Source organism: Neoarius graeffei, chromosome 11 (assembly GCF_027579695.1).
Source record: "Neoarius graeffei isolate fNeoGra1 chromosome 11, fNeoGra1.pri, whole genome shotgun sequence".
In the NCBI taxonomy this organism is placed as follows: domain Eukaryota; kingdom Metazoa; phylum Chordata; class Actinopteri; order Siluriformes; family Ariidae; genus Neoarius; species Neoarius graeffei.
The window spans coordinates 25,771,963-25,795,425 of NC_083579.1; the positions used below are offsets into that span (position 1 = coordinate 25,771,963).

General features: G+C 39.1%; 1 protein-coding gene across 1 annotated transcript; it reads right to left on the reverse strand.

Moving 5' to 3' along the window:
* Positions 1-15,978: 15,978 nt before the first annotated feature.
* On the reverse strand, positions 15,979-17,139 carry socs4 (suppressor of cytokine signaling 4). The gene has a single exon (XM_060932918.1). The coding sequence runs from the start codon at positions 17,137-17,139 to the stop codon at positions 15,979-15,981; it is 1,161 nt and encodes a 386-aa protein (XP_060788901.1).
* Positions 17,140-23,463: the final 6,324 nt, after the last annotated feature.

Consider the following 23,463-nt stretch of genomic DNA (forward strand, 5'->3'; position numbering starts at 1 on the left):
CGTACACATCCATGACAAGTACGCGGGGTCGGCTGGACCAATCAGATATTTCCGTCTCATCCGGGTATTGCGACTGCGCTTCCTCTGGCTAACAGGCTAAATAACAGAAATAGCTAACTTTCAAACTATTCTACTAAGACATTTTTTATAAAAGCATAAACTATTGTACAAGAATGCCACGGTTCCACAAACCAAGTATAGAAACTTTATAGTTCGCAAAATGTATCTAAACATTAATAATAGCGAGACACCGGAAGCGCGGGTGTTTATGGGAGATGTAGGGATTTTGTTTGTTTTTTGTAATGGTTGTACCGGAAGCAACGCAAAACACGATTATAACTTGTGAATGTGTCATTAAAAATCTAAATATATTTAGTTTGTTTGCAAGTAAGTCAGTAAATAAACACGCAGGCAAGCTAAAAGTTTAAAAAAAATTAATTCAGGCTAATAATGAGTCAAATAACTTTTTTTTTAGGCAGAAACTATTATTTAAATTATTCTTGAGATATTGCGCAAGGTGTGTATTATGTAGGCACACATTTCCCATATCCTATGATGTGTAGAATAAAGAGGAATTGTCTTTTCCTTAGTACATCTCAAACAATTAGAATATCGTGAAATAGTTCTTTTTTTCAGTAATTTAATTCAACAAGGTAAACGTTAGTATATTCATGACATGTAAAATGAAATATTTCATGAACACTTTTATTTTGATGATTATGGCTTATTGCTAATGAAAATCAGAAATCTGGTATCTCAAATTATTAGAATATTTCCTAAAATCAATCAAAAAAGTATTGACAAGACAGAAATGTCCAACTTCTGAAAAGTATGTTCATTTATACACTCATTCCTTGGTTGGGGCTCCTTTACCACAAATTACTGCATCAATGTGGCATGGCATGGAGGCGATCAGCCTGTGGCACTGCTGAGGTGTTATCGAAGCCCAGGTTGCTTTGATCGCAGCCTTCAGTGGGTCGGGTGTGTCTCATCTTCCTCTTGACAATAGCCCATAGAGTTTCTATGGGATTCACGTCAGTTGAGTTGGCTGGCCAATCAAGCACAGTAATATTGTGGTCAGGAAACCATTTAGTAGTAGTTTTGCCACTGTGGGCAGGTGCTAAGTCCTGCTGGAAAAGGAAATTGGCATCATCATAAAGCTTGTCAGCAGATGGAAGCATGAAGTGCTCTAAAATATCCTGGTAGATGGCTGCATTGACTTTCATCTCATCTCATTATCTCTAGCCACTTTATCCTGTTCTACAGGGTCGCAGGCAAGCTGGAGTCTATCCCAGCTGACTACGGGCGAAAGGCGGGATACACCCTGGACAAGTCGCCAGGTCATCACAGGGCTGACACATAGACACAGACAACCATTCACACCTATGGTCAATTTAGAGTCACCAGTTAACCTAACCTGCATGCCTTTGGACTGTGGGGGAAACCGGAGCACCCAGAGGAAACCCACGCAGACACGGGGAGAACATGCAAACTCCACACAGAAAGGCCCTCGCCGGCCACGGGGCTCGAACCCAGGACCTTCTTGCTGTGAGGCGACAGCGCTAACCACTACACCACTGTGCCGCCTGCATTGACTTTGGACTTGATAAAAAACAGTGGACCAACACCAGCAGATGACATGGCACCCCAAATCATCAGACTGCAGAAACTTCACACTGGACTTCAAACACCTTGGATTCTGTGCCTCTCCACTCTTCCTCCAGATTCTAGGACTTTGATTTCCAAATGAAATGTAAAATTTACTTTCATCTGAAAAGAGGACTTTGGACCACTGAGCAACAGTCCAGTTCCTTCTCTCCTTAGCCCAGGTAAGGTGCTTCTGATGTTGTCTCTGGTTCAGAAGGGGCTTGATATTAGGAACGTGACAGTTGTAACCCCTTTCCTGAAGATGTCTGTGTGCAGAGGCTCTTGATGCACTGACACCAGCCTCAGTCCACTCCATGTGAAGCTCTTCCAAGTTCTTGAATAAACTTTTTTTTGACAATCCTCTCAAGGCTGCGGTCATCCCTGTTGCTTGTGCACCTTTTCCAGCTAGTCTTTTCAGTAATGACCTTCTGTGGCTTACCCTGCTTGTGGAGGGTGTCAATGATCATCTTCTGGACAACTGTCAAGTCAGCAGTCTTCCCCATGATTGTGGTTGTGTGTACTGAACTAGACTGAGAGATACATGGTATTTATACTGTTTTACTCAAACTCAAAATGAAATATTCTCATATTTAGATTTTTTTTTGTGCTGTAGGCCATAATTATCAAAATTTAAAATAGAAAAATGCTTAAGACATTTTAGTTCATGAGTAATGAGTCTAGGATATGTTACATTTTCACCTTCTTAAATAACTGATAAATATTAAACTTTTTCATGATATGCTAATTGTTTGAGACATACTAGTGTATAGTGCATTAAATTTAAATAGGATTTTTTTTAAGGCTGCGTAGGCTATAAATCCAATAATGCATGTCATCTGAAACCGAGCAGCCTTTTTCCATGGTGAAAGACAGTTTGCTTCTGGGGTTTTTTTTTGTTTTGTTTTGTTTTTTTCCCCAGGAGTAATTTGATATGATGAGCAGGAAGCAGCTACAGTCGCAGCCTGCTATAAGATGGCAGTGAAATTCAATCACAAACCACATTGATGCAGAGGATGGAATGGCAGAAAGAGTCTCTTATGGGAAAATCAATTTTCTAATATTCTACCAGACAATAATTAAGGTCTAAATTTGTGCCTTACCTCATGAGCACACACACAGCCAAAAATGTTTGTGTTCCACTGAACATAGAGATACAAGACATTTTAAACACAGGTAAATTGTCCTTCCCAAAAATCTGTGTATGCTTCAGACAAATAACTTAAAACAGCATTTTGTCAACTAGAACTACATTTACCTTTAAATATGTAACTATTAAAATGCTTCAAAAATATTATTGCTCATGCTTGATACATTAATTTTATGAGTTGTCCATTGTAGGTTAGGACAAATGTATATTTATTTCCACAACATTCACTTGACCCTCTTGCCGGGAAACATATTTGGAATATCATACAAGTCACATGTTTAACAGGAAGTTGCATCACCTGAACTTCCTGAAGATCATTGGAAGAAGGAAACTATGTTCACTTATTGTTTGTTTGTTTTTTTAATTCTTCTTTGTTTTCACTTATATACACACTGCTGAGGTCATACAATTAAGAACAAAATGCAGTAAAGCAAACACATTTTTAAAGGGTTAAATGTATTTTCTTGGATTCAGTGTTAAAAATTTAGAAGGGCTGAATTTTGCCTCAAAGTTGTAATCATCCATTTAAGCAGGAACATCCCTTCAGGAGTGTTACACCAATCCCAAGAACATACTAATATATCAATTTTTTCAATATTCAATCCTAATTTTCTTGATATTCCACATCAAATCAAATCAAATCAAGTTTATTTGTACAGCGCTTTTAACAATAAACATTGTCGCAAAGCAGCTTTACAGAATTTGAACGACTTAAAACATGAGCTAATTTTATCCCTAATCTATCCCCAATGAGCAAGCCAGTGGCGACGGTGGCAAGGAAAAACTCCCTCAGACGACATGAGGAAGAAACCTCGAGAGGAACCAGACTCAAAAGGGAACCCATCCTCATTTGGGCAACAACAGACAGCCTGACTATAATATTAACAGTTTTAACAGGTATAACCCTCAACTGTCCTCATGGGGCCGTCCTTCACAGGAGTGGGGCGATAAAACTCCGACCAGACACAGGGCACCAGGATGGATCAAGCAGGTCCGAGGGGCAGAAGAGGCCAGCATCTCAATCCCAGGATCAACATGTAACTCAGAGGGACAGATGGGGGGGGGAAGAGAGAGAGAGAAAGAAAACACGTTGTTAGGTATGCCCTAAAAATGACAAGTATTAAATCTGTGTGGTAGGCTCGCAGAGACGAGAGTCTTTACATCAGGCATAACACACAATGGCATGTTAATATGGTAAAAAATATATCATGACCTGCTCTGGCTGGATGCTTGATTGGGTGATGGGAGCACACTCCTCAGCAATGATGAGATGCAGATGGGACCCTTAGGCCTGGCCAAGACAATTCAGTTACATTTCACCGGGTCTGGGACATGCGACAGAATGTCTGACGGCCGATTCCCTGCAGGCTACGATAGCCAGTCGAGGTCCCCACCGTCTCCACCAAAAGATTTCCTGTTGACTCCATGTAACTCAGAGGGACAGATTTGGGGTGGGGGGGAGAGAAGGAAAACACAGGTGGTTAGGTATGCCCAATGTCACCTGAATAAGTAGGAACAGTATACATATTGCACCGAGTACAAGCAGGGACTCCGGCAACTAACTATGACAGCATAACTAAAAGGAGAGAGCCAGAAGGTAACACAGGCATGAGGGAGCCCCGGGACATAAAGCAGCCAGCCACTACACTGTCAACAAACTCGAGTGAGCAAGCAAGTGGGGACTGACAGCATCCATACATCCCAGTTTACCAAAATACTCTATGTCTGAGGACCCTCCAGATCTACTCCTTTACCTCATAAACACCATTAACAAAAGGCTTGACTAAACAGATATGTTTTCAGCCTAGACTTAAATGCTGAGACTGTGTCTGATTCCCGAACATTACTTGGAAGGCTGTTCCATAACAGTGGGGCTTTGTAAGAAAAGGCTCTGCCCCCTGATGTAGCCTTCACTATACGAGGTACCAGCAGATAGCCTGCACCTTTTGATCTAAGTAGGCGTGGCGGGTCATAGAGGAGCAGAAGTTCACTCTGGTACTGTGGTGCGAGACCATTTAGTGCTTTAAAGGTCAATAGTAGTATTTTATAATCAATACGAAATTTGATTGGGAGCCAATGCAGTGTGGATAAGACAGGCGTGATGTGGTCATATTTTCTAGTTCTAGTAAGGACTCTTGCTGCGGCATTTTGAACTAACTGGAGCTTGTTTATGCACTTATTGGAACATCCAGACAGTAAGGCATTACAATAATCCAACCTGGAGGTAACGAAAGCATGGACTAGTTTTTCTGCATCATGCAATGACATTAAATTTCTTATCTTTGCAATATTTCTGAGATGAAAGAAAGCTATCCGGGTGATGTTATCAATGTGAGTTTCGAATGAAAGACTGGGGTCAATAATCACTCCGAGGTCTTTTACTGCTGCACGTGAAGAAACAGAAAGGCCATCCAGAGTTACTGTGTAATCAGAAAACTTACTTCTAGCTGTATGTGGTCCTAGCACAAGTACTTCAGTCTTGTCAGAGTTAAGCAGAAGGAAATTTATAAGCATCCAGTGTCTAATGTCCTTAACACATTCCTCAATTTTATTAAGCTGGTGTCTCTCATCAGGTTTTGCAGAGACATACAACTGTGTGTCATCAGCATAACAGTGGAAACTAATACAATGTTTACGAATAATATCGCCCAGAGGTAACATATATAGAGAAAAAAGCAGTGGACCCAAGACAGAACCTTGTGGAACACCAAACTTTACCTCGGTACGTCTAGAAATATCACCATTTATATCAACATACTGATAACGATCAGTTAGATAAGACCTGAGCCAGGAGAGGGCCATTCCCTTAACTCCCACAACATTTTCTAGTCTATCCAGAAGAATGGAATGACATCAAAATGTCATTAGTCAAAAGAAGCTAAAATTTTATCCAGAAATATGAATCTTAAGAATATTTAAATTCAAAATGACACCAGTCCTACAGGCCCCGCCCCCTTAGGAGGTCCTTTAAAAATTATTTTTTCATGTTATTTCTAATAAGTTGAAGTATCATACTGACAGTGTTTTGACGATCAAAAGTAAGACGAGTTTATCTATCTAAATTAGTTGAAATAATTAAATTTTAGTTAGACTAGTTTTTTCTAAAGGAAATTTGCAGTTAATTTCATTTTCACTAAGATTTTCAGACTAAGACATGAAGATATTTATTATATTGATATATAAATATTGATAAATATATGTATATTATTTATTATACTGATAAACACTGACATAATTTGATATACATTTCCTTGCAAAATAGATAGTCTGCTGCAATGTATAGGGCTACATCTCTATCTGAAATCATAATGATAATCCAGTCATAGGAACATTAATATTTAACAATGATGGGTTTTACAGATCAATGTTTATGGTTCCTGCAGACGTCATCTGTGAATCTGGTTTCTCAGATGAAGATACATCCGGATTAAATACACCACAGCAGTCTATGGACAGTCTTTAGCTGACAATACTTGTTTTAAGGAGAACCTGTGAAATGGCACTAATAAACTCATGATTATAGTGAACTGGTGTACAAAAATATCTACATATGGTATTTATACAGAGAGGCTTTTTACATCACAATCTTCTGAATTATTAATGATCTATTTTACCATTTATCTCATGCACTCTTTAAATATTCTGAACCTTTCAAATATTCAGTTTAGATTTCAGGTCCACATTTTTATTCTGCTTAAGCTTCCAGCAAACACACTCACATGAGTCTACAGTCTGAGCTAGAAAGAAATCAGCTGCAGAATTTTTCTTATCACCACTGATGGTGCTATTGCCTGTGGTTCCACAAAAAATCCACAGTAATCAGCTTAAAAACACATTCGGTGTACTTTTATAGAAAAATAATAAAAAATACAGTGGTCTGAATTCAGAACAATGTCAAGCAGAGTCAATGTTCAAACACACACACCCATGTGGATGTTACTCTCCTATAATATCACTTGTGAGTATTTTATTCCTCTTACTGCATCAGTTTGACAATAATTATAATTTTTCAATTTATTAATCAACATCATTCTTTTTTTAATCCTTTTATAGTGACATTTAATGTTGTAGAACCTCCTGAAGACCTTGGTGGAAAACTTTGCGTCTGACTTTTGCAAAGTCCTGATACTGGAGACTCCTATCAAATGCAAGAAAGTACGTTCTACAGTACTGTGCAAAAGTCTTGGGTTTTTTTTCATACAAATTTTTGCTGCAGATTTCTATTTTATGATTCTACATTATTGAGTCAATACAAAAATATTTTAGAGTTCCAAACGTTTGTTTTCCAGCACAAAATTAAATATTACAGAAAAAAAGTTTGTATCTGAGCAGCATATTGCATAAGAGACCACTTTTCAGATGAATGAAAAAACAAACAAACAATGAAGGCTACTGGGTTTTGATGCAACAGTGAGAAGCAAGTGTGACAGTGTCTAGAAGAACTGTGGCTGGTTCTGCAAGAGGCTCAGTAAAATCTACAGCTCATTTCCTTACAAAACTGCACTCATCATACCTGAGACGTGTGTGTGTATATATATATATATATATATATCTCATCTCATTATCTGTAGCCGCTTTATCCTTCTACAGGGTCGCAGGCAAGCTGGAGCCTATCCCAGCTGACTACGGGCAAAAGGCGGGGTACACCCTGGACAAGTTGCCAGATCATCACAGGGCTGACACATAGACACCCATTCACACTCACACCTACGGTCAATTTAGAGTCACCAGTTAACCTAACCTGCATGTCTTTGGACTGTGGGGGAAACCGGAGCACCCAGAGGAAACCCACGCGGACACGGGGAGAACATGCAAACTCCACACAGAAAGGCCCTTGCCGGCCCCGGGGCTCGAACCCAGGACCTTCTTGCTGTGAGGCAACAGCGCTAACCACTACACCACCATGCCGCCATATATATATATATATATATATATATATATTTTTTTTTTAAGCAAAGGATCGTCTTACACCAAATATTGACTTTGTTTCATTTATTATAGTTTACTGCTGTTTTATGGCTTATTAGTCTTTTTTAAATGTTGAAACATTTCATTTAATTATTTTAAAGTCATTTTTGGTCTACAGCATTTCTTTACATGTGCCTAAGACTTTTGCACAGTACTGTATGGCTGATATTCTATTATGGACAACAGACATGAGTTCTAGTGTTTGGACCAAAAAAAGCTGGTAAATGCTGATTAGCTGCTTCAGGTTAGGAATAAATAAAAATGACTGACTTTGGGCCTTATTTATGAATCTTTTAGTAACTCTGATCTTGTTCATACTTGTGTATGTTACAAAATATTGTCATCAACTATAAATTACAAAGTGCGTTTGTAGCACAGCTGAGTTACAGTATATTTATCCCACAAAACCCCATAAAAAGCAAAGCTCAATGAGAGCTGAAAAGTTAAATGGTAGAAGAGCACCTCCTAATTGGAGCGTTGACAAAATTTTCCAATAATGCAGCTCAGCCACTGCAGTGAATCAGCTACCACTGTCATGGTAGCCCTAACCCTTTATTCTTTTGTCGGGTGCCATTACTTTTGCCTTGGATTGCTTTCTTTCATATCATTAATATGAAATGACCAAATTTCACAAAATGTTCACTTGATTTGTAAACATTATTATTATTATTATTATTATTATTATTATTAATTGACATAAATAATATGATTATGCGATTTGAAGCTGACTGTGCGAGTTTTTTTTTTTCCCGAATGAATGTGGATACCACATTTCTTCCATAAATGCTCCTGAGATTGATTTACGGAATTTTTTTTTATATCCAGTTTGATAAACAAGACCCTTTGTATACATGAAAGCAGGATTGAAAAAGCTTATTAAAAATGAATCATAATGGCTTTATAGTCTCTTATCTTCGATTCATACTTAATAGAAGCAATACAAAGAAAATATCATTCATGCACATTAACCTGCTCAGTATTTATAGGCAGTGTTTATTGAAAATTGTGGGCTATTATACATTATTATTCAGAGATGAAAGAATTTAAGGTTATGGGTTTACAATATGGACCACTTAAATGACACATGCTTTAATGGTGATGACATGGTTGGGTATAATATGACAAAAACTGAGATTGAGATTGTCCAGTTGCTTTTATCCACTTCACATAATTTCCATCTGGCCATATATTATGATAACCCCTTCGGACACAAGTAAAAATGCTCTGGAACTAAATGTGTACAATTGTACACATTATGCCTGAAGGGGATAAATGCAATGTTAAAACGTTAGCATGAAGAAATTGCAGCTGCTCCGTCTCATTATAAAGATCAGCAACAGAGTTGAGTTCATATACATAGTATACATAGAATATCAGACATTATAGTTTACAACAACATCTTTCCATATGAGCTATAAGTGCAAATCTGCTAAAAGGCAACGGGTAATTCTGAAAGGCGGTAAATATAAATGCCTCTTGGTTATAGATGGAAAAAATGGCCACGCAAATTTTGTTGCAATTAAATAGATAAATAAACAAATCTATGCTGAACCGAACCCTGCATGGCCATTAAAAAAATACACAATTATTGCATAATTAAGCTCAGACGTATGTCTGAAACCTCATTTGCATGTAACACAGTAGATACAGTCGATAGAAACATTAAACGTATGACTCAAATGTGAGCCATGGACCATTACGTGTTTAATGCAATTCAAAAAATTGCATTAAACACATAATTTAAAAATTATTCCTGTTCAGTAATATGTAATGCAGTCTTTAGGCCTTGTCTATATTCATATCAATACATTTCTAAAGTTTTCTTCGTTTTGAGCTTGCATCCACATTGAAGCAACATTTCAACCCTCAAATTTTTTAAATGGACCTTTTTCCATTATATTAGATTTCATGGATGGTGAAATCTGCAGATATTTGAAAAGATGTTGGCATTTATCGATTTGCTCCAAATTGTTGCATGATCCTCCAGCTCCATTACATCAAACACAGAGGATGAGTTAAAGTCAATGTTATTGATGCTATTTTGTTGGTAACTCTTTTAAAATTGAACTGATCTACAATATGTACAGTGTAAATATATCCTGCATGCAAACCTTTTTTTAAATATATGTCTGGAAGCCTGGGAAAACCCATCAGATGTTGCTGTGGCTGAATTCCGGCAGCCAAATAAGGCGATAAAATGTATGTTTGTTTTTTTCCTGTCTATAAAATGCTGACACTTAGGACATTTCCTCTCCTCAGCAGAAGAGTCAGCAGAGTATTAACACAAACACTAACAACTACTGTACTTTGGTACTTTAAATATTTAAGCAGGTTAAATTCTTTGTGAAGTCTTGCTATACCTAACATTCTGTAACTTCTGAGTCTTTTGTTGTGTCTGACTGACTTGCCCTGTTTTGACCCTTGCCGTGTTTATATTGATTTACACCTTAGATTATCCTTTGACTGTGTTTATTGTTGCTGATTGTTTTAACCTTTTGTCCGCCTTAATGTTTTTGGATTTGGACTATGATTTTACTTTGTTGGCCAAATAAACCTCAGTGCACATGGACCCCACCTTTGAAACGTTTAAGAAAACAATATAAATACAGTGTATTTCACCAAAACAATGTGGAACTGTTTTTATTTGGACTACTTTCTAACCTTACCTTGCAAAGATCAAGGTCAGTCTGTCTAAAAATGTCTAAAATCAAAGAGTGTGTGGGCAATGGCAGGATTTTGATCAAACCGAGTGATGTGATAAAATGGACCTAAGCCTTATCAATTAAATTTAGTATCAGATATCAACTGTCAAAATGTCTGCATGCTCCTGATACTTCATTCAGAATGAAATCTTTAACTGAAATTTGATCTCTTTTCATTTTGGGGTTAACCAGACTTTACACTTTAAAGGTGACATATTATACCCCTTTTCCACAGGTTGACTCAGGTTCCCTGAGGTCTTAGTAAAATGTCTGTGACATACTTTAGTCAGAATAACACAACGATAAAGCATCAGAGCTCCCTTCCCACCCTGTCTAATCAGCCCTGCTCAAAACAGCCAATTTGAGTGCCTGTTCCTTTAAATGATAATGAGCCATTGCTCACCCACCTCCCTTTCCATTTGTGACATTGAAAGTGGAACCAAATCGAACGGCTTGTTGAAGGACATGTTTTCTGAAATCGTCAGCTCAAAAGAAACTGAGTTGGGTGTCTTATTTCAGAGTTTGTTGGTAGGTAGGTTCTAGATACAAATGTATATGCACAAAGATTGAAAAAGTGAGTTTGTCATAATACATCCCCTTTAAATATTAGAACTTTACTTCTGGTTAAGATACATTTTTAGTTCAGTTCAACTATATATACACCATGTGAAGGGTTTCCCAGGTCACCACACATGTTCCTGTATTGGTGTGGACAATGTGAACAATTCCATCAAATAAATCCATGAAGCCTCTCAAATGATTGAACAGATCCAGTTATTTAAAGCAACAGTCACACTACAGCTCGCGATGCTTTGCGATGGGTTATCTATGAAAGTGAGGTGTTTTGGTCACGATGCATGGCGATATACAGGTGAGCTAAAAGTTGTGGTCACACAGTAGGCGAACACTTGACTGTCACGCCTTCACATGCATGAGCGGCCACGCCCACTCACAGGACCCAGTCGTGATGGGAATCACCTGATGCTGATTTGAGTGCAATCAGCATGCGCATATAAGGACACAGAGGCTTTGCAAAGTATTATCATTATCACGGTCACTTTTGTTTGTAGCCATGTTTATGACACTGCTTTTGGTTTTGTTTGTGTTTTGTTTTTGTAAATATCACGCCTGCACACTTAGATCCATCTACCACTAAATACCTGACAGAGTACTTGGAAAGTCTCTGTGAAAACAGCATCCTCATATGTGCGTGCTGATTGTGCTCAAAAGAGTATCAAGTGCTTCCCATAACAACTGGGTCCCAAGAGCGTGTACAATGCACGCCGAAGGATCCCCGAATGTAAATGCACTTTTTAAGTCTCAGGGAAAGTTAGGCTATGCTGAGCCACTGTGTTGATGAGGCTCCCATGAGCACTGGGGACATGGATTCAAGACAAATACATCTCAAGAGGCTTGAAGAAGGTTCCCCAAGCTTCGGGAAATATCTGGCATTTTTCCGAGGAGGCATGCTTGAGGGTTTTGAGCTTATCAGCGCCTGGCAGGAGACTGATTGCCAATGTCTTGCTCGGTAGATTTCAAAAACGCGTGACCTCACCACCAACCAATCAGTGACAGTCACAAATGCCTCGTCTAACCATTGCCAAACATTTGCCGAATATTCATGAACCCTTTGCCCAACCAATTACAAACCTCAGTGAAGGATTGCCGAATGTAAATACACTTTTCAAGTCTTGGCGAAGGTTAGTCTATGCTGTGTTGACAAGGCCCCTGCGAGCACTAGGGATCTGGATTCAAGACAAATATATCTCAAGAGGCTCAGCAAATGTTCTCCAAGCTTCAGGAAATATTCCAAACCCATCTGCGAGTATTCACCTCTTAGTTTGCTGACAAAAACATCGCCACTAAATTTCAGTGCATGCATTGAAATTTTCCATGACCTTTTTGGCCACTTATGAGGCAGAGACACACGAAAAAACAACTCGCTAAGCTTGGACAACAATCGCCGTGTATTGCACGATACACGATTGTGGCGATGCTACCAATTTTTCAACGCCAAGTATTCGCAAACCCATCACAAGCTGCAGTGTGACCAGGGCCTAAGTTAACTAAGATACTGAAATGAGTACTCTAAATGTGCATTAGCAGTGAGTCAAGGTGTCTGATGGTGCCATTATAGTACAATTTCAGTAACTTCTAAGACAAAAAAGGAAAGCTTGAAAAATGTAAGCGGAGATGAGAGCGTGGCTGGAATGCATTGATGAATAAATGTCCCCCAAAGAGTTTATGCCCAAGTCTCACCCTTGTTTCTTGCCTAAGAACTGCTGCTGTAATCATAAAGACTATCCTAAGACATACTTATTACTGTTTGTTTTTATTCTATGTAGTGATTGTAATGGTGTAGTCATTATGGATCTAAATCTATATCCAGATTTCTGTAAAGCTCCTTTGTGACAATATCTACTATTAAAGATGCTACTGTATAGAGATCAAATTGATTGAGATCAGTGTAAGTTTTTTCGCCCCAAAGACTCAGGATCTCTGTGTACTCATTCCAGGCCTTATGACTAGACCATTCCAAATTACCTTCATCAGGAAGACATTTTCCAGCCAGAAGCATTTGACAGTTTCTCCCAATTTAGTCGGCGCCAGCTTCCATCACATTATCTCTCCTATCACACGACAGATACCAGTGCAGCAGGATGAGGGATAAAATGTTTCCATCTCTTCTGTTAAAAATTGCTGCTCATGAACGCTGTCCCATTTGTATGAGTGTTATCGCTCTGATTTTAACATGCAATCTTTTGTTGTTGTTTTTTTTTGGTCATTGTATTTTAGTTTCAGTTTTGTCGTCAGTATTTCTAGTTGTTTGAGTGATTTTATGCTTTATTTTTACAAAACCCTGATTGCGCATTACACGTTATGTAAAAAGGCCAAAATGAGCAAAGGATGTTCAAGGGCTCGTTAATTAATGTACAACAACTAAAGAGAATTATAGCTGAATGAATGCGGGACAAGTTTAAAATGAGATGAAGTGGATTTAAAAATGAATGTAAAAATGAATTTATGCTTATTAAGAGCATTTGAGTAACTCAGCTTTTCTGTAACAGAAAAACGAGTATGGGTATGCGTTTATACAAATATATTTTTGTGATTGTCCATTTGACTTATCAGTCCATCAAATACAGTGGTGCTTGAAAGTGTGTGAACCCTTTCGAACTTTCTATATTTCTGCATTAATATGACCTAAAACATCATCAGATTTTCACACAAGTCCTAAAAATAGATAAAGAGAACCCAGTTAAACAAATGAGGCAAAAATATTATACTTGGTCATTTATTTATTGAGGAAAATGATCCAATATTACATATCTGTGAGTGGCAAAAGTATGTGAACCTTTGCTTTCAGTATCTGGTGTGACCCCCTTGTGCAGCAATAACTGCAACTAAATGTTTCTGGTAACTGTTGATCAGTCCTGTGCACCGGTTTGGAGGTATTTTAGCCCATTTCTTCATACAGAACAGCTTCAATTCTGGGATGTTGGTGGGTTTCCTCACATGAACTGCTCGCTTCAGGTCCTTCCACAACATTTCGATTGGATTAAGGTCAGGACTTTGACTTGGCCATTCCAGAACATTAACTTTATTCTTCTTTAACCATTCTTTGGTAGAACAACTTGTGTACTTAGGGTTGTTGTCTTGCTGCATGACCCACCTTCTCTTGAGATTCAGTTCATGGACAGATGTCCTGATGTTTTCCTTTAGAATTCACTGGTATAATTCAGAATTCATTGTTCCATCAGTGATGGCAAGCTGTCCTGGCCCAGATGCAGCAAAACAGGCCCAAACCATGATACTACCACCACCATGTTTCACAGATGGGATAAGGTTCTTATGCTGGAATGCAGGGTTTTCATTTCTCCAAACATAATGCTTCTCATTTAAACCAAAAAGTTCTATTTTGGTCTCATCCGTCCACAAAACATTTTTCCAATAGCCTTCTGGCTTGTCCACGTGATCTTTAATAAACTGCAGACGAGCAGCAATGTTCTTTTTGGAGAGCAGTGGCTTTCTCCTTGCAACCCTGCCATGTTCCACTGCCAGGTGCCATTGTTGTTCAGTGTTCTCCTGATGGTGGACTCATTAACATTAGCCAACGTGAGAGAGGCCTTCAGTTGCTTAGAAGTTACCCTGGGGTCCTTTGTGACCTCGCCGACTATTACACGCCTTGCTCTTGGAGTGATCTTTGTTGGTTGACCACTCCTGGAGAGGGTAACAATAGTCTTGAATTTCCTCCATTTGTACACAATCTGTCTGACTGTGGATTGGTGGAGTCCAAACTCTTTAGAGATGGTTTTGTAACCTTTTCCAGCCTGGTGAGCATCTACAACGCTTTTTCTGAGGTCCTCAGAAATCTCCTTTGTTCGTACCATGATACACTTCCACAAACATGTGTTGTGAAGATCAGACATTGATTGTTCTTTAAATTAAACAGGGTGCCAACTCACACCTGATTGTCATCCCATTGATTGAAAACACCTGACTCGAATTTCACCTTCAAATTAACTGCTAATCCTCGAGGTTCACATACTTTTGCCACTCACAGATATGTAATATTGGATCATTTTCCTCAATAAATAAATGAGCAAGTATAATATTTTTGTCTCATTTGTTTAACTGGGTTCTCTTTATCGACTTTTAGGATTTGTGTGAAAATCTGATGATGTTTTAGGTCATATTTATGCAGAAATATAGGAAATTCTAAATGGTTCACAAACTTTCCAGCACCACTGTGTGTGTGTGTATATATATATATATATATATATATATATATATATATATATATATATATATACTTCAAATGCTAAGAAATAAAATGAACATATAGCAGGATAAATAAACAAATCCTGCATACAAACTCTCAGCAATGTTTCCTTTTTGCTGTGGTGGTACCATAAAGGGGACATGTTTTGTATCTCTAAGGTGTGCATTTAAAATACATCAGTGGTCCTTAAGGTCCAATTATTTACCTTAAAATTATTCTGTATTCACTTTTTTAGGTAAAAAGATACAAACTATAGGTGCAAATGATGTACCCTTGATCGTACCACCACAACAACAACAAGGAAAAGTATAGTTTGGTACCTTTCTTTTTGAGAGTAGAGGGAAATCATACAGACTTTTATCTATCTATCTATTTATTTATTTACTTATTTATTTATTCATTTTGTTATTCACGTGAGACACAACTCATACTTTCGTTTTAGTTATAGTCATTTTTTAGGTTTTTTGTAGTTTTCATTTTAATATTGTCACTAATATTACCCTGTTTTGTGTAAATGAGCTAATAGAAGCCCAGATTTGGCTAACTCGGAGAAAGGAAGACCATTGTCCCACCCAGAAAAATCAGGGACGATAATACTTTTTCGATCTCAGACAGATGGCTGTAATGTTGGCATTTGAATTTGTGATCTTCTGTGAAAAAATTGCACCACTCAGGAACCCACATTCTTTATAATTCTAACACAAGTCCATTTGCCTTGACTGTCTAGCTTGTCACACATCACAAGCCCCGTCACATTTGAAGTGGTATTGCCTGAGGTAATCCCTGAGTGTGTGAGGCAGGGGCAAAGTCTCAATGCCCTGATACGTAGTGCAGCTACAGATTAACGCCCTGCACAGGTGCTGCAGGGAAAAGGGGAAGTTCCTGGGCAGGGGGCGAGACAGAAGTGGCTCAAAGAACAGGCATGTGGCTGGATCGCTGTAGTGCTTCAGCAGGCCTGTGACACTCACGTCTCTGTACATACAGGGATCGCGGCAGTCGAAGCTGAAGCGCTTGCCACTCTGCTCTATGCGGGCGTGCAGAGAACGGCTGTAGCGCCTGAAGCTGACTGAGAACAGGTAGTCATCCTGGGCAGAGTCTCGTAGCAGGAAAGTGCCTTCAGGCTGGCCTTCAAGGAGCTGCTCAGCCTCAAAGCGGTTTAGGACACCCCAATAACAAGGGTTGTTGTTGATTTGAAGAAGATCAGGCACTAAAATGTAGTTGGCATGTGTGCAACACTGGGGCTCTCCATGAATAAAGGATGTGTCCCAGTCAGTCAAGCTGGACGCACCATTAGAACTAACTTCCTCCCAAGAAATAAAAGTCGAAGTGGATGGGGACAACCTTCTGCTTTTTTGATCCTCTAGGACTAATGATGTGTTCTGATGTGTGCCATGCTTCTTGATAAGGTGCCAACACTGTGCCAGTTCGGACTTTGGCGAGAAGGGACACTTGTCCTCCATGAGCTCAGACACATGAATCTTGCGCTTAGACCACAGGAGTACTGAGAACGGTCGCGACGAGCCACTTTGGTGATGATGGTGATGATGATGGTGGTGGTGATGATGGTGGCCACGGAGAGGGAGACACTGCCCCACTGCATCCTGGAACTTTTGTCTGAGAGATCGGCGAGACAGTGCTTTTCTGCACACGGAGTCGATGTCTCCATCTCCGATTGCCGTGCAGCTGCACTTCCTCTCCCTCCGTCTCTGGGGACAGGAAGTTGAGCGGATGTTCTGCTCATCTGGCACATCTCCATCCTCTCCTCCTCTTGCAGGGGCATCATGGCGAGGACCACGTGAGCGCTTTTTAACGCTGCGGATGTAACTGTCCACACTCCAGCTACGCAGGTTTTTGGGACGTGCATCTGAGGGTCTGGATTTCTTCTCTGACATAATGTGGAGGATTCACTTCACGAGCTGCACAGGATTAGAGGACAAAGTAAAATATATACAGCAGTTTATAATTTATAGTTCAACCCTGATATAATCAAGCTGTAAGCCACATTATTATTTACATATTATTATTATTATTATTATTATTATTATTATTATTATTATTATTATTATTATTAACAACAATAATAACAATAATTGTGGAGCAAGACATTTAAAAACTCATGCTTCCCTATTTCCTCAAGAGAAATTTGCTATTATAAACTCAAAATAACTTCAATAAATATGCATTCAAGTTACATACATTCAAAAAGTTCATATTAAAGCACAGCAAATAAATCAGCCTGCAAGTTTTTTTTTTAAATGAGACAATTCGTCATTAAATGTCATTCTTTTAATAAAACTGTAAATACATTTAATGCATTTTTCTGCCTTTTCACCTTCCAGTTTCACAAAAAAGAGACATAGACAAAAATTCCAATGTTAATAATAATAATAATAATAATAATAATAATAATAATAATAATACATATTTATTTCATATATACGGTATAAAGTAGCTTGTTACTTCATAAATGGAAAAAAATCCCAAAATAATTAAAATAAAATCATAAAACAAATGCAGCAATAATATAAATAGCAAAAATTAAATGTCCCTAAAATTAAAAAAAAGAAAAAAGGCTTACCTTTAAACTCAACAATGGGGTGTAAAATGTAAAATATTAATATTTAGTCCTCAGGCGGTGAATTGTCCCATGGTGTTAGGTGGCTCTGTCTGTGTGTGTGTGTGTAGTGGTGAACAGTACAGTGAGAATGTAATGAGCACAGAGAGAGCGTGTCTCTCGCCTTTAAAGAGCTCTCATGGAGCAATTCCTTGGAGACACACTGACCCTTTGCTGAGAGCAGGAGAAACAGTATATGCACTCTGTTAAAGTAACACACACACAATGAGCAATTAACAGTTAAAGTGTGGAACAATCTTTAGAGGTTTAATTCTAGAATCTGAAGGTGTTTATTTTATAAATTTTTTTGAACAGTAGTTCTGCCTGGAAGATAAATCGCAGGTCTATATTAAAGGAACAGTCCACCGTACTTCCATAATGAAATATGCTCTTATCTGAATTGAGACGAGCTGCTCCGTACCTCTCCGAGCTTTGCGCAACCTCCCAGTCAGTCAGACGCAGTCAGACGCGCTGTCACTCCTGTTAGCAATGTAGCTAGGCTCAGCATGGCCAATGGTATTTTTGGGGGCTGTAGTTAGATGCGACCAAACTCTTCCGCGTTTTTCCTGTTTACATAGGTTTATATGACCAGTGATATGAAACAAGTTCAGTTACACAAATTGAAACGTAGCGATTTTCTATGCTATGGAAAGTCCGCACTATAATGACAGGCGTACTAACACCTTCTGCGCACTTCGGCAGCGCATTGATATGGAGCTCAGATATCAATGCGCTGCCGAAGCGCGCAGAAGGTGTTAGTACGCCTGTCATTATAGTGCGGACTTTCCATAGCATAGAAAATCGCTACGTTTCAATTTGTGTAACTGAACTTGTTTCATATCACTGGTCATATAAACCTATGTAAACAGGAAAAACGCAGAAGAGTTTGGTCGCATCTAACTACAGCCCCAAAAAATACCATTGGCCATGCTGAGCCTAGCTACATTGCTAACAGGAGTGACAGCGCGTCTGACTGCGTCTGACTGACTGGGAGGTCGCGCAAAGCTCGGAGAGGTACGGAGCAGCTCGTCTCAATTCAGATAAGAGCATATTTCATTATGGAAGTACGGTGGACTGTTCCTTTAATGTTCTTGTTATTATTACAGTAACAGCTTACACATACTGTAGACTTGTACGGTATAGCAGATGCTCCACATCAATGGGTTAAAAAAATAAAAGGTTGTTTTCTCAGAGGACATGTTTATTTAGCATTTTATTTAGAGTCTCCAGTGTCAGTGCTTTGTAACAGTCAAAGGTAAAGTTGTAACTTTAAATTTCCCAACCCAGAAGAATCTACAGGACAGAGGAATTTGTTGCTTCGTGGTTTCTTGGTAACATGACAAACTGTGTTTTTTGTCTTGTTAACTTCAAGAGAAGTAAGAAAAGAGTGACTGTATAAAGTTTATAGCTGCTATAATTAGGGTTGTAGGACTGACAAAGTCCAGTCGCAAGACGTTTTCTGGATTGATTTGGATTTGTCTCGGCTTTTATATTGGGACTTCTCTGGGTTTTGGGCATTGGTCTCACTAAGTATGGTCTTGATCTCAAATGAAAAGTTTGTAATAATATTGTTCATGTTGTCTTTTCTTTTTGCATGCACAAAGTTTGAAAAGAGGTTTTGGTTCTCCTAGAAAGCAGCCTAATTACTGGCTTAATGCACGAATAAAGCCAGCCATCTGAAGTAAATGATTTGCCTCAAAAAGGACTTAATGATATTTTGGTCTCTATCTTGACTTGGCTTCAAGTTTGTAATAATAGTGTGTGTGTGTGTAGTGGTGAACAGTGCAGTGAGAATGTAATGAGCACAGAGAGACTTGGTCTTGGTCTTGACTTGATCTTGGCAAGTCCTGGTCTTGGACTTGTCTTGGATTTGACTATAATGTAAATCACAACAAGAACTCACTTACTTCACGGATGTTCTACAACATTAAACCTAACTTTAAAAGGACACAAAGTATAAAATATATGTAATTTTAAAATAAAATTTAACACTTAAAGCTGTAACTTAAAACCTAAAGTGTTTCCTCAAGTATATTAAAGCTGAATGCACTCTTGGGGCATCACAGTGGTGCAGTGGTCATCACTGTCACCTCACAGCAAGAAGGTTCTGGGTCAAACCTGCCTGGGGCTTTTCTGTGTGTAGTTTGCATGTTCAACTCATGCTTATGGGGGTTTCCTCAGGATGCTCCGGTTTCCTCCTACAGGCCCTGTTTACATTATTTCGAATCAGCGGATCATCAGATTAATGTTTTTAAAACGATTCGCATGCACACAGCAACGCCAATACACGGATACGCTAATCACATGACTAATTAGACAGCATGTCACATGATCCCAGTGCATATCGGGCATGCGCAAGTCACTCACCACTTGCAAGTGGAAGGATGGCAAGCGAACACCTTCTCCAGCAGATAAACACACCTGACTGTGATGTTCATGTTCTCACTGAGTTTAAGCGCCTGAAGGAGGTTGAAATGTGTAAATAAACCTCAGTGCAGCTCAGCACTTCCTCCTGCGCTCCAAATCACTCCGCCCTGAACAGCGAGTGCCCTCTGGAGGGTGCGCACTCCAGCCCTGCGCAGCTCACAGAGCGCGCGAGTGAAGCGCACGAGCAGTGATTCGGGACTGAGCCACTGTGTGTGTGATCCCAACGCCAGCGAATCAGGAAGGTGGATGTCTCAGTGACGTTGTCCAATGACGACGTCAGCTAGAGCTCAGCACAGCGTATCCGCGTATCCTCAATGTTTACACAGCACCGTACCAGACACGAACTGGATTGAATACGTGGGCTCTGGCGGATTCCTGTTTCCCGGCGTTTCAATGTGAACGGACAGTGCATCCGCGAAGAAAACGAGACAGATACGGTCTAATGTAAACTTGGCCACAGTCTAAAGACATGTGGATTCAGACAACTAGCTACTCTAAATTGCCCATAAGTGTGAGTATGAGTGTGAATGGTTGTTTGGCTCTGTGTTAGCCCTGTGATAGATTGATGACCTGCCCAGGGTGAACTTCACCTCTTGCCTGAAGTCAGCTGGGATTGACTCCAGCTTTCCTGCAACCACACTACTCCTGAGTTTTTGAGCCCCAAAAATGGAGACCTTTTGACACGTTGCTGATTTTAGTTTTGAAAATTCCAGGGTAGTGTTGTAGACGGACAAAACCTGAGACATTTGGAAACGATACCACAGACACCCACGTTCGCTTCCTGATTGGGTCTTATCAGTCATGACACATCCTTCCCTGATTCATCATGCTCCTATCACATGACCTTTTTCCAGAACAAAACAAGCAGCATCAGCTGTTTATACCAGCATGCGCATGCCCAGTGTACATGAATGGTCTGGACGAGGTGTTTTTTTTGTTTTAAAATGCAGTTTTAAACACAGTTTTAAAACAAACACATATTAATGTGGATGTAGCTTAAATTGCCCATAGGTGTGAATGTGAGTGTGAATGGCTGTCTGTCCTCTGTGTTAACCATGTGATAGATTTGGCAATCAGTCTACAGTAGGGTGTACCTTGCTTTTCAAGTATCATTTGGGATTGGCTCACCCACGACCGCACTGGATAAGTGGTATAGAAAATGAATAAAGGAATAAATCATTACAGCATTGAATTAGACACTATAGTGTTTAATTTCTACAAAAAGTGGTGAATTGAAAAGTGGACTGATATTTCATCTGTGCTGTATGTCAAGCATGTATAGCATATTTGACAAAGTTGACTTGACTTGAATTGACAGTCTAAAACTTTGCTTTCTGAGCTGAATTTCTTCAAGGTTGAATTATACTTTCTAAAGTGTTATATTATCCCCAATAACATGTATGTTGCAGGTTAAATCCGATCTTAGGTTAAACCTGTATTCAACCTAGGTAGAATTGGTGAACCACATTTTACCTGGGAAAAACGTGTATTCAACCTAGGTTCAACTGTCTGAAAAGGGATTTTTTTATGGGGTGTCATAAAAAATAGGGGCATGTTTTTTTGGGGGGGTTGAAATAATTAAATAATAATGATAATAAAGAAGAAAATGGAAATTGTCATCATCTCTCACATGCTCTTTCTCTCTCTCTCTCCTCTTTCTACCCACTAACCTCTCCTCTCTGGTCCTCATCACCTGGACTCCCTTCCCTTGATGTCGTACCTTCTCAGCTACCTCTCTACAAACACTCAACAAATCACAATGAAATAAAGAATTTTTATTGTACTCACCAGGATCTGAACTCACACCCTCCAGATCTGTAGACCACAGTGTTTACCACTACACTACGCAGGTTAACATTGCAAATTCTCCCATACTTCTTTGTATTATTACTAACATTTGGTCTTAGAGTCGCCTCAGCCAATATCTTTAGAGGGTACCAGGCCCTACTCTGCTGTTACTATTTTGCGCATGTGTTGTGCAAGCAAACCCTAACCTTAACCATAACCCTATCCTAAACCCTAATCCTAATCCTAACGTTAAACCTAACCTTAACCCTAAACTTAACCCTAACCTAACCTAAACCCTAATCATAACCTTAACCATAACCTTAAACCTAACAGTAAACCTAATCCTAACATTAACCCTGACCCTAAACCAGACCTGAACCCTAACCCAAACCCTAACAAAAAGCTAACTGTCTCAAAACATACAAAAATTATAAATCTAACCTAGATTGAATGCTGTCTATATATTTAACCTAGGTTAAATGTGGTTCACCAATTCAACCTAGGTTGAATACAGATTTAACCTGAGAACAGATGTTACCTGCAACATGTACACATATGCAATGTATATACGTACAACTATGGAAAAAACTAAGGGAACATTTTTAATTGTGGTCTACAAAGCAGAAGTGTTAATTATATAACATGTGTTAAGCTATATTTGTGATATTTTTGGACCACAGTTTGGCCTTAGCTAGCCACCATTCCGTCTTCTAATTAGTCGACAGCAGCAGCTGTTAATTTACCCAGGCAATCTTGTTAGGTCGGAAATGGAAAAAGCTCTTAACCAGCATTGAGCGCTTGATTTATTGATTTTCTGATCAATACGAGTCTTTCTCAAAGCTGTGCACATCCGGCCAGTCCTGCTCTGTCCTTCTGCTTGCCCATTAGCCATTACGACCGTCGTTGAGGTCTCAGAAGCCATTTCCAGTATCAAGCCTAAAAAAAACTTTCTCAGTGTCAGATATCAAAGGCTGAAGAACAGTGGCCTAAAAGACCTCCATGATCAATTCAATAACTCCTTAGGACTTAGGGGTAATTAGGTGATGTCATATTCAAGCTTTTTTCTGTTATCATGCCTCATGTTTGACAACCATCCTTATTGCGATAAAATATTCATGTAACACACACTTAGGCATCTCAAGAGGCTGAATGTTAATGGATGGATGGATGGATGGATGGATGGATGGACAGTTGGAAGGATGGATGAATGAACAGATCTTTGATTGAATGGATAGATTGATGAATGGATTGATGGACAGATGGAAGGATTGATGGATGAATGGATGAATGAGCGGATCTTTGAATGAATGGAATGATGGATGGATTGATTGATGGATGGATGAATAAATGGAATTGATGGATGGATGGATGGATGAATGAATGGATC